At 36.7% G+C, this 13,099-nt stretch overlaps 1 protein-coding gene across 1 annotated transcript; it reads right to left on the bottom strand.

The window, feature by feature from the left end:
- Window positions 1-538: 538 nt before the first annotated feature.
- On the bottom strand, window positions 539-1,137 carry LOC132624278 (uncharacterized mitochondrial protein AtMg00810-like). Its single transcript, XM_060339082.1, has 2 exons — window positions 848-1,137; window positions 539-614 (listed from the first exon to the last, which is right to left on the bottom strand). The coding sequence occupies exons 1-2, from the start codon at window positions 1,135-1,137 to the stop codon at window positions 539-541; spliced, it is 366 nt and encodes a 121-aa protein (XP_060195065.1).
- Between the last annotated feature and the right edge of the window lie 11,962 nt (window positions 1,138-13,099).

Raw genomic sequence — 13,099 nt, 5'->3', positions numbered from 1 at the left:
CATATAAATACTTTTTACCTGATTAATGTAGTTAGTCAATGGAAAAAATAGTACCGGAGTGCCGGTTACAGACTTATAGTATACAACTGTTAATTTTCTAGTTGGATTTTTATTTAAGTAATATACAGATCTTGTAAGGATTTTTCACCTTATCAGCAATGTACTTTAGCCAATCAAAAGGATTATAGCGGACAATTATAGCATACAACATTTAATTTTCTAGTTGGAGTTAAGCGAGCAATAATATATACAGATCGTGTAACAATTTTTTACCTAATTAATGTAGTTTAGTCAACAAAAAAAAAATAGCGGAGTACTGTTACATTGCTGAATTATTGAAGAGAATCGTGAATTGTGATGAAGTTCATAAGAAAGGGTTGGAAAATAAGAGAGAGAAAGCAGAAAAACTTTATTTCATTTCATACAAAATGAACCAACCAAGTCTTACAATATACAACTCACTATATATATATACACACATGTATAAGGATAAAATGAATAAACTAAATGGACGTAAGTGTAACTAAACTAAACTACACTAAGTATCAACATCCCACGCAAGCTGGAATGGGACACCAGACCAAGCTTGGAGAGGAAAGCACCGTGATGAACACCTGGAAGAGTTTTGGTCAAAACATCAGCAGTCTGAGAAGCAGTGGGTACACTATGGAGAGAAATAAGGCTAGACCGAAGAACAACTCGAACAAAGTGACAGTCGACCTCAATATGCTTAGTTTGTTCATGAAAAATAGGATTCTTAGTAATGTAAATAGCAGAAGTATTGTCACAAAAAATAGATACAGGAACAACTTATGAAACAGTGAATTCAGCCAACAATCTCACAAACCAAACAATTTTAGCAACCAACTCTCTAAGAGCTCTATACTCAGCCTCTGCAGAAGAAAAAGCAATAGTGGCATGTTTCTTTGATTTCCAGGAAATAGGACAACCACCAAGTAGAAGAACATAACCACTAACATATCTACTAGAGGAACAACTGGCCCAATTTGAGTCACAATAGTCAACTAGAGAAAAACCAAGAGAATTATTGAAAAACAATCCTAAATCTGAAGTGCCAGATAAGTATGTGAGAACAGGAAAAGCTACTTCATAAACGGGAACTCTAGGTTGGGACATAAATTGACTCAAGTGTTGAACACTAAAAGAAATATCAGGCCTAGTGTGTTAGAGAAAATTCAACTTCCCAATCAACTTTCTAAACAAAGAAGGGTCAACTAAAGGATCCCCGAATCAACTAAGAGTTTAATGATTAGCAAGAGGAGAGACCACTGAGGACACACTAGAACAATTGAACTCATGCAGGAATTCAATAAGAAACTTCTGCTGAGTCACAAGTACCCCTTGAGGAAATTTAAGTATCTTCAAACCCAAAAAATAGTGAGCCTGGCCCAAATCTTTGATTTTAAATTGTGAATTCAAATAAGACTTGAGGGAAGAGACCTCCTCTATGTCATTCCCAGTTAAAAGAATGCCATCTACATAGACAGCTACACCAATAAAAGTCTAATGACCCGTTAGGTCGTTTTGACTATTTTACCCCTGTTGACCTTTTCCTAAATCCATTTGAGTATGTTTGATTAGCGTAATTGGTCGGTGCGGTTCCTGAGGTAGTTGGAATGCGTTTGGGTTGAGGAAATGAGATTTTTGAAAACTCTTAAGTGTTTGGTTGACTAAAGTCAACATCGGGGGAGATTTTCAAAGAGAATCAAGTCGGTAAGTCCTCTAACTTCAAATTATGATTATACATGAGATTAGTTTATGAAATCCATGCTTAGAATGTTGATTTAAAGAGATGAAATTGGAGGGTTTTGAACCCTAGTTCTTAATTTGGGGATTTTGGAAATTGAACTCGAAGATCACGATATGAGCTGATTCTTGGTATATGAGCTAATTTAGACTTGAAGATTACGATTTTGGGTTAAATTACTGTTTTGCCCTTTTGGGTCCGGAATCCTAATTTGGGGCTTTATTTCGAAGTTTTGATTTTATATAGCAATATGGGTACCAATAGACTTGTGTTCTAATGTATAACTCATATTTGACCTGCTTGGTATCGTTCGGAGGTTTTGAAGAAGGAACAAGGTCACGTGGAGATCGTTGAACTTCAGGCTTCTACCTTTCAAGCATGTTGAGACCTTGCACTCTTTTTAGAACGTTGTGTTTAGTTAAAATGAACCTAAATAAGAGGGTAACGAGGTTACTAAGGGGGTTCCAATACATGTGAGGTGACGAGCACCTGTATTGGAAACTGGGTGTAACGACTCTCCCAGTCGTTATGGAAAATCTAGGATCACCCAACCAAATAGAACCCTTCCAAGGGTAGAACGAGCTAATAGAAACTCAGCTGTAGAAGTCTAAGAACTGAAAACTTGGCTTGCTTGTGATTATTGTCTGATTGTATCTAGTCATTGATGTAGCGGCGAATCTCTCGCCACTGCGGACTTATGGGAAGCGGGGTGTCCGCTATGGCGGACACTGGACCGCTGTAGCGGTTGAGCTATGGCGGGTCCAAGCTCGCCACATCAGAAGGTAGCATTAGTGGAGGTCCGCTACAGCGTTCCCTTGCCCGCTATAGCGAGATAGATGTAGCGACAGAATGGCCACCGCAGCAGTCGACGGGGACAGTAAACTGTGTTTTTAAACACTTACTTTGAATTCTTTATTCATAAAACTCCAAAACAGTTCCCAAGGAGTACCTAGGGGGAAATTCTAAGTCTAGGGAAAGAATATTCTTGAGATGTAATTCTCAACCATCCCTTCCTTCATTGCGCTTTCATCTCTAAGATTATCATCATTCTAATTGGTCTACAATGGTGAATTGAGACTAGTAACCCTAGAACTTAATAAACCTTAATTAGTTGGTGAGTTATGAATATTATTGTGTGATTATCATCAAAAGGCTTGGGTTATCACTTTCTAATCAAGAATTGAACCGTTAGAGACATGAACTAAGTGAATTGAGACTTAGGTTTCATAAAGATGGTATCTTGACCATAGAAATTGCTTGTAAGGGTTAACTTGAATAACCGTATGAATTGATAGTTTATGGTTGCTAAGGCCAATGTTAGGATGATTTACACCTAGTAAGCAGTCACCCATTAGAAAGGGGTAAGTGGAAGGCTGATCATTGAATTAATATTGTTGACTAGAGTGATTGTGACTTATTTAGCATCTTAATTGCTAGACTTTGAGCGTTCCGAGGCATTACGGAAGGAAAAGGCTATAGCGGAGTGATTCACATTTCTCCAGCTCTGCAGTTGAGGTAGGTTACGGTCTACTTGAGTTAGATTTTGATTAGTTGATTGTATGCATTATGAGATTGATAGGAGAAAGCATGTCTAGTCTTCGAGCATAATGTGTCGTTAGAATTCCTATGTGCTATTGATTGAGTGTTAATGTGGACATAATGCTGTTATTCGATGTGATGTGATCTATATGTTGATGACAATTGTGGTGAAAAGTTAATATGATCTTCTTGATGAAAATGGAATACTACTTGATAATCGATCATTGAAGGTGATGTGATAATAAATATGTATATGTATATGAAAATGCACATTTGACAGGGGGTGAGGATGTGACCTAGATCAAAGGCACATTTGACAGGGGGTAAGGATGTGGCCTAGTTGTGAGCTCATGGTCTGAGGTTCATTCCGGAATGAGTGGTACATGGACACCATGGGTCCCCTGTAGGTCATGGCTATTAGTCAAAGACACCAATTATCATGTTTGTACATGAGCGATCAGTGGCTGATTAAGTGAGCATGTCGTTGGGAGGTTTATTCCATTGCCTGTTTCCGTTGACTTGATTATTAATATCGTTGGTTGACCTGATTTGCTGATATCATTGATTGACTGGTGTTGGCTATCTGATTATATGTTGTTGACTGACCTGTCTATTTTATTGATTTTATGATTCATGCATGATACTAATCTTAGTCGGCCTATGATATTTACCGGTATATAGTGTTTGTACTGATACTACCTTGCTGCATTCTTCTGAGTGCAGATTGTGATCCAGAGACTGTTACTCGACCTCACATTTAGCTTGAGGTCATTTGCTGACAGATTGATGATGAGCTTCTATCCGTGCCAACCCGCCCGAAGATCTTCCTTTTATCTTATGTCTATTTCCATTCCAGACATTGATGTTTATTTATTTCAGATAGTATGAATTCCTTAGACATGTTTTGGATTAGAGTCCTTGTACGGTGACTTTCGAATTTTGGGGTTGTAATAGTTAGGACTTCCGCATTTACATTTTTGTTTTATGGCATGACTACTCTTGATTTAATCTTGCGTTTAATTTATTGTGAACTGAATGAATTGGCTAAGTAAAAATGGACTTTGAATGAGTAGATGGTTTAGCGTACTTGTACGCACACTGGGAGTTAGCGAGTGTGCCATTCATAGCGGGTTAGTCGTGACCCTGGGTTCATGTTTATGGGTACTTGCGTAATTTCAATTGTATAGTGTGTTTGAATGCCATGCTTTGGACACTAGCTGATAGACTAGTACGATCCTAAGGATCTGTGATTCAAGTCTGATGCCCGTACTTTATGTCTGTTATTGTTATTGCTTGTCTTGTCTATTTGTATGCATCTCACTCATATATCCTCGTTAAAGTAAAAAGGTGAAGCCTTTTATGATATTGTAAACATGAGTATGGATTCCATGCTTATATGTTCATTTTTGACTTGATGTATGCCACATTCATACGTTATATGTATTCATGCACACGATTAGAGGATATGATTGTAAGTCCGATGGGATCTTGTTCCGGACGAGTGATGATGCTTTAGCGCGTTCCGTTGACAAATGGGTCCGGTTGGCTAAGTGACAGGTACTTGAGATATAATATGTGGAAACCGTGATCCGAGTTTGCTGCAGGAGCAGTCGGTGATCTGATGATTTTCCAGAGCGGTGATATATGGGCCTCATGAGCCCCCCATGAGTCATGATTCGTTAATATTCAAATGTATGTATATCGGGAAGTGGAAGCAAAGGCCTTGTATTGCATGTTGACACCTAATTTTCACCTCATAAGATGCGTATTTTGAGTTTTCAAATTTCCCGAGTCAACGACGGAGTAAGGATATACCCTTTAAAAATTAAAATTTCAAAATCCCGAGAAAATTGCAAAAATGACATTTAATTATTATTTCCTAAAAAATTGATGAATATAAGAAATACGAGTTGTTTACTTTCATCCCGCTCCGTCTACTTCGGGAAAATTGTTAACGTAAACAACGTATTAATTATGGCTCATTCTTATTGCATTTGTTTTTACATTTTTAAATATTACTCGGAGCTATATCAATATTAGGCTTGTTTTAAAGATAATTCTTTAACTTTGCAATTTTAAATTTTAATTTGCCTAAATAGTTATTTTACCTAATGATATAAGTGTCATAATATATAGTTTATAATTATTAAAATAGGATTGGGGGGTGGGGCGCTGTTTGTTAAGTTTAAAAACTTTAGTGGTCATAAGTTTATAAAAATGTGGTGAGAAGTTTGTAATTATAAAAGTAAACAACTCGTCACCCCATAACTTTATTTCTCATTAACCCGTCACCCTAATCACCTTCATCAGGTGATTTGGGCGATTTCTCTAGGGTTTATACAGTGCTTTCAATTCTTGGCTATTTTGGGATGATTTTCGCTAATTTCTTGAAGGGTTTTGACCCCGACCATGTACTTTCATGGTTTACAGGTTTATTTTCCTTTGATTTCCATTTTTTATATACTTAATCGATTCATTTAGGAACGTTACTCGGGTTTTTGTTGTAATAGGGTTGCCATGGGCGGGGCCTTGAGCCTTTAGCCATCTTGTGCACCCTATTACACTGAAACAAAAACCTAAGGGAAAGTTCCTAGGTATTTTCCTTGATCATAGTACACAAATTGGGGATTTTATCCAATTGTACTATTTAGTACATTGTTACCGTTAGGATATAGCTGTGATGTACTATTTTGTGATTTTTCAGTTTTTTATTTTAGGGTACAAAATTGATTGGATTATGTTGTCTTATGTGGGGATTTCGAATTTTCTGAGGATAGTACTATTTTTAGGAATTTGGGGTGAATTTTAGGGTGAGGTATCCTTTTTACATCCTAGGATTCCCTAAACTAGAGAATTCTATAAATAGCAAGTTTAGAAGTTGGAATCGAAAACCTTTTTTTGGAAATCGGGAGAGAAAAACTGAAAATATAAGAGAGATACAAAATATACACTATTGAGATATATATACATAAACAGTTTTACAAAAATACTATAGAGATACAAGAATATTCACTCAATATATAAACATATATATAAGAAGAAGAAGAAGAAGAAGAAGAAGAAGAAGAAGAAGAAGAAGAAGAAGAAGAAGAAAAAGAGGTTTTGGGAAGACACAGAAGGGTTTTGAATACTTGAAGTGAATTTCAACCTCCCTGTGGTCTTTAGGTTGCCTCTAAAAAAGGTAACCCCTTTTTTTTCAAGCTCTACATTACTTTAAATTTTGAGTATTTTTATTGTTTCTTGCTTACCTAGTATATAAATCTTGTAAATTATTTTTTCTTACTTTGTTGTACTAGATTCTGTTTTGGTATCTAAAGTTATAGGAAAATAAGTTAAAAGTTGAATAAGTTAGTGTTAAGTAAATTTCATAACTTGTTAGGTTCATAAAAAATGAGAAAAAGAAGTAAAGGGTGGGGGGTATAGTCTAAGTACTATGTCTTGGATATTTGAGTTGTTTCATTGAGATGACGTTATATTAGTTGAAATGATGCTATTTTTTGAAAATCTGGAATTAGTATTTGTAGGTATTTGGCTCAGTTTGGTTTTAGTCTAGTTAAATGTGATCATTGTGTATTATTTGATTCATTTTAAAGTAATACACTTGTTTGATATGTGAAACACTATTTTAAGTGATATTTTCCCTCTAAAAAATAAGGTAAGAAGTCATTTGTTAACTCAGAATGCAGTTTCTTGTGAAAACTGGATATTTTGAGCTTGTTTTGGACTGTTGATCCCACCCTGTCCCTTTTACTATCTAAACTAATAAGATGTGGTGTAAATATTAACTAAGTGTTTGGATAACTTGAAATCTTGTTAGTATGTTTACAGTTTTGGTAGAAATGATTTTAAGTTATACCTGGAAAATGGATCTGTGGATTGGAATTCTGAAAGTTGTTAAGTATCCTTGTTGTTTTAGAAGATAGGACAAAATAATTATCACAACTTGCTAATTTGATTGAGTAGTCCAATAAATACTTAGGCATACAATTTGAAAGGATTTGAAGTAAAAAAGCTGTCAATAATAGGACTAATTGAAACTTGTTATTTGATTTTATAAGGACTAAAAGACATAAAAAATGAGTTTGTTTGGACTTTAAAAGTGTTAACTATGGTTGTATACTATATTGTGACTTGCTATTTGCTTGTTTCCATGAACCTGAAATTTCAAAGTTGGAGAAAAATTCCTTTTCTGTGTCAAAATTACTTGATCACTATGTGTCACGACCCATTTTGCTTAGGCTGTGTGGGCCCTTACCTTCCCACCTCGGTAAGCGAACCCTTATCCCAATAATGAACTAATACATAAATTGAAGAAGTTAAGTAGCAGAAATCAATAAATATGTAAGTCTCACTATATAGATGGATAGATAGTAGTAAAAGTGCGGAAGACAGTAAATATCCCCAGGGTCTAGTTTGAATAATACAAGAGCATCTAGGGAGAATAATACAATCTGGAAGTACTAATACAAAATATCTATGTCTCTGGTATAAAAGTAAGACATATAATGAGAAATTCTTCAAGGTCAGCGAACGTCGTGCTCACCCTGGAAACTCGAGTGGAAGCTGAAGAGTCGCTCAGCCACGGGTCAGAGAGGTAAATCCGACCTGGTACTCTGCATTCATAAAAGAATGTAGCAAGTGCAGGTCAGTACAAACAATAGTACTGGTAGGAAACATCGGCCGACTAAGTATTGTTAACACAATTAAGAAGATAAAGCAGATAAACAAGGAATCTAGCAAGTATAAGACAATATAATCTCAACCAGATATCCATCATCCCCTACATAAGCATCTAACCTAAATCTGTCAAGTCTGAATGTATCCGATCCAATATATCATCACGATCCATCATCATAACAGAGTCATCACAACATCTCAATCAAGTCATAATGCAATTCAGTGCAATAATGGTATGAATGTGATACCATGCCATGCAAATGAGGTGTACACATGCACTCCGGACGGAAATATCGACGTCTCGGTAGCACAACCTAGAGTGACTCGCGAAGTCTAAGTGCCACCCCTCCCGGATCTTTTCCCAACACACAGACGGGATCCTGGCTAATTTCTCACAGGGGGAGTCTCAGCGGCACCACCCTGGGGGACCCGTGGAGTCCATGCACTAACAATGATTCCAGAATAACATCAGAATTGGCCATGCAACAACGATGCCAGAATAGCTCATCGGATATCGGCCATCTCACAGTCACTCAAGTAAAAGAGTCTGTCAAATATCAGTTTCACACAATCAATGATTCCGGAATTGAACCTCGGACATCGGCCTTCTCACAATCACTCAAGTAAAAGAGTTCATCAAAATATCAGTTTCATATAACAAACGATTCCGGAATTGATCTTCGGACATCGGCCTTTTTACAATCACTCAGGTAAAAGAGTTTATCAAATATCAGTTTCGCTCAATCAACGATACCGAATCATCACCGGGTATCGGCCATGCATGAATATGAGAGAATGTGTGCAATGCATATGTAAATCGATCAAGTTCAATATCACAAGTACCACAATAGGGTACGCCAACAAGTATCACATCACAATACCAACAGTGGGTATGCCAACATATATCAATAAGTCAAGTACCAACAATGGGTACGCCAACAATATATTCAAGTACAAATACCAACCACGGGTATGTCAATTCTATCCAAATCAAGACGACAAGACATAACTCGATATCTACAAACTACACATGGCATCAACCATCAAAATGGAACAATCAAGCACACATAACGGGGTGGCTAGTCCCAACACACATCAGGGCCCAACCTAAGGCAATATCCATCTCAACTTCATACCCGAAGGTTCACATGCTGTCTCCGACATTATAATCTAAATATATGATTCACTATATGAAGTCTCACTAAAGGTAAGCCATAACCATTCCTGGACTGTCGAACTGCAACACCAACAAGTCACTCGTTTGCCTTGCCCTTCCTCTGAAGCTCAGAACCAAATTAGTCTAAGCATAATCGAATTCTATATTAGAAATCATTATGAACGATATTAATATTGATATGATATCAACTAGGTCTATTTTAACCTTAGAAATTGGGGAAACGGCCCCACAAGGGCAAAACAGGAAATTCGCGGGCACAATACCAAATTAAGTATTAGGAAATCATAATCCCACCTTTAATTGCTGATTTAGGTCAATAATTAGCCTAGATTCTGATTTTATGCAAAACCCCCAAATTAGGTATAAACCCTAAATCTCCAAATCCGAAATTCAACATTAAAAGTGGAAGATACGTGATTAATAAGCTTAGATTCTTCAAGTTTTAGCATAACCACCATCAATTTATCATTAATAATCTAGGGAAATGTTCTTCAAAAACCCTCTCTCAAATTTCATCTCTAAGGAATTGTTAAAGGGAAGGGGGAAATCTAAGATGATTGTGATTAAGGAAGAGTAAAGGATTAGGAAAGTTTTACCTCCAAGAATTTCTTCAAATTATCTCCAAGAACAGTTTCTCCAAGATCAAATATCGAAATGAGGTAAAATGAGGGTGTACAGATTTTTAACACTTCATTAATATTATTAACTGCCCGTCACCCGCTGAAGTGGTACCTGGACCACCCCAGCGGCGCCGCCCCAGCGACCACTTAGCCGCTTCAGCAACAATGACTAAAAGTCATATACCACCCCAGCGGTGCCGTTACTTCGGTTTAGCAACACCAGACACCAGAAACTTAATCCAAGATTTCCTTTCAATCAGATTTTTCGACTAATTCTCGAGGCCATCTGCTCGTATACCAGACACATAGTCCCACATAAAAACGCGCTACGATCGGGCACGTGGCCTCAGAATTCCCAACGAAGGTCTCGTTAATCGATCCAACCCCAGTGTCTTAATCCCAAATTTCCATCCCAAGTCCCGAAATGCACCCAAGTGCATTGGGAACCAAACCAAACACACACACAAGTTCTAAACAACCATCCGGACCTCTCAGAATTAACGTAATTCCGAAAAGGTTCATTTGCCCAAAAGTCAACTTTGGGTCAAGAATTTTTCACTTTAAGCCTATATTTTCACCAAAGTTGCCCGAATTCGGTCTAGGCACCCCGGGAAGCATATCAGCGGTTCCCTCGGGTCAAAAGCAAGCTAATCAATGCTTGGGAATGGGCAAAAACGCTGAAAGAATTATAACGACCAAACGGGTCGTTACACTGTGGCTTTATAACTCGTGATAGGCTGCTGAGTCTGAAATGCTTAATTCTGTCTCGTTTGGTTGTCTGTGTTTAGAAATTAATATTGTTTTGAACTCTTTTGAAAAACTGAAATCCTCATTTGTTGAGTAAGGCTTGTGAGACTGAAAAGTACTGAAAAATTGAACCTGCATGGTTGGCTTTTGCTGTGACTTAGGGTGTGCCTAGCTCAGGATGTTTCCCATACCTCAAAATAGAATCATGAGTTCTTATTAAAAAAAATTGCCTAAAACTAGCAACTCTTGTGAAAATTTGATTGGTCATGAGGTTTAGAGAACAAGAATGAAATGAAAACTTTCCTTGTAATTTGCTTCAGATTAAGTTAAGTTCTTTAGTTATTCGATGGCACCACTTTGGTCTATTTAGGATAAAATTGGATTTTAAATATTGTTGTGTGCCCCACTTATTAGTTTGACACATTTTTGGACTCATTTCTGGAAATTGGATCTGTCATTTGTAAAAGTTAACTCTTAAGGATTAAAAAGGCAAATATGGACTTGTTTGATCCTAAAATAGGAAAATTGAGACTGTCATTGCCTTTTAGGATTAGAAGTTGTAAGGTTGAACTTGTTTTGACCTTGAAATGACAAATTGTGATTGAGTGCTATCTTGTAAACTTGCAACCTGTTTGTCTCTTGAACCTGAATTTTTAAAATTGAATAAGAGTTTGTTCTTTGTCATAACTGCCTCTATGTGTTGTTCCTTTGCAACTTAGAATAAGTTGTAGACTGGAAATATTGCATCATAATTTTTTTGTTTGTTCACTAAGTTACTTAATAAGTTGTTTGGCTAAAAAATGAGAATTGAAAACCTCTTTATGTGAAACTGTGAAAAAACAGAACTGTTTGGTTATATGTTGGATTACAAATTTGGCATAAGACTGTTTCTTTGGATCAAACTAGGCATTATTTGTAGAAATCAGGGTATTGTGTGAAGTTACAACTTGCATTCATTTGAAATCTTTGCATAAAGTTAGTACTACTTTTGATAAGTTAAAAGACACACTGCATAGAGACTTTGAAAATTTGAATGGACTGGGAAAAGAGAAGAAGGAACTCTGTGTGTGCATGTGTTACTTGGCTGACTATATATTGATTTTCCTCACCCATACTTGACTGTTTTATCACATTTAGAGGCTGAAAACTTACTCGGAAAGCTAAACACTTGAAAATGATAATTGTAAAGTTCAGGATTTGCTGTTCAGGCTAAAAACTGATTGCTAGAGACACTTTGAAAGATAAGATTGTGAGCCTCCTTCCTTGAAAATATGAAGTCGCCTTTCCTGTTATTGCTTAAACTGATCACTCTCCAGTTTGCTTGATATGACAAATTGATTTTGAACCCTTTGTGATATTGAGCATCTCTTGGACCTTGTTTGATTTTGACATGACCATTTGATTAGGGAAACCTGCTAGACCATGATGCATCTCCTGCTTTCCTTCTTAGTTGCATTATTAGCCATAACTGCACATTTCTTGTGGTTTCTTCCTGCTTGATACTTGCTCAAAACTGCCTTAGCTTGTAAAATGATTCACTTTAAGTTAACAATGAGAAGCTGTGATTTTAAACCTTGAGAAACAGTTTGGAAATTGTAGTTTGAAAACATGAAACCTGTGTGCTTACTTTGTCCCTAATTTTCCTCGAGTTGACTAAGTTTTGGACTGAAATTGTGCCCATGTACTGTATTTGCTGAACTTGCATTTCTACTCCCTTAGGACTGGAAAGTTGAAGACTCTTGTTGATTGAAAACTGACCCTATTCTATACTGTTTTAATCTTGGACCTTAAGTATTTGTTTAACCTCAAAATCTATACAATTCACTGTGTTTAAGATGCCTATTTGTTAGCCTAAACTGCAGACCTTCAGTCACTTCTGTGCTATTGAATTACCTGTATCACTGTTTGGGTTCTGGGTATTCTCTGGAAAGTTAATGTCATTTCTGGGAAGATTTCTTGAAGAATTTGAGGGGAAAACTTGAGAAATACTCAGTCTATAGCAAATATATGTAGAGGGTATGCCCTTTTAGGGGATTTTGTTCTCTACATATGTGTATATCACCTAGTATATTAGTATATTGATGTTCCAACACTTAGAAAAATACAAGCACATGTGTTCACTTGAGAAATTGGTCCAGTTTTGGGCATGGACGTTGAGTTCAGCTGGGATCCTTTTAATTTATGTCCTTTTGCATAAATTGACCCTTCCCCTTTTAGCTAATATTATGGGCCTGGCCCAATTGCTTTGTAATTCATATTTGTGGCTGTGTAATTAAATTTATGTCCTAGTACTAATATATGTCATACCTCTCTATTTTGTAAAATCCCCATTCGTTGGTGGGTCTAACGAGGCCCACCAACTCCATTTAGATCGAGTCAACCTCAACATGGACGAGTATATGCATTGGAGCATAAATTGGAGTGGATAAATTTTATATGCATTTATTCGGTTGGGCTTGGTAGGCCCAACTCCCTGTCTCTTATTACTTATTTGGAAAAAATTGATGAAATGTGTTTATTGGAACCCTCAATTGATTATCACGTAATTAGAGTTGCTAAAACTTGATTTGT

The sequence above is a fragment of the Lycium barbarum genome, chromosome 12, assembly GCF_019175385.1.
Source record: "Lycium barbarum isolate Lr01 chromosome 12, ASM1917538v2, whole genome shotgun sequence".
Lineage (NCBI taxonomy): Eukaryota > Viridiplantae > Streptophyta > Magnoliopsida > Solanales > Solanaceae > Lycium > Lycium barbarum.
This window is presented reverse-complemented; position numbering and strand designations above follow the sequence as displayed.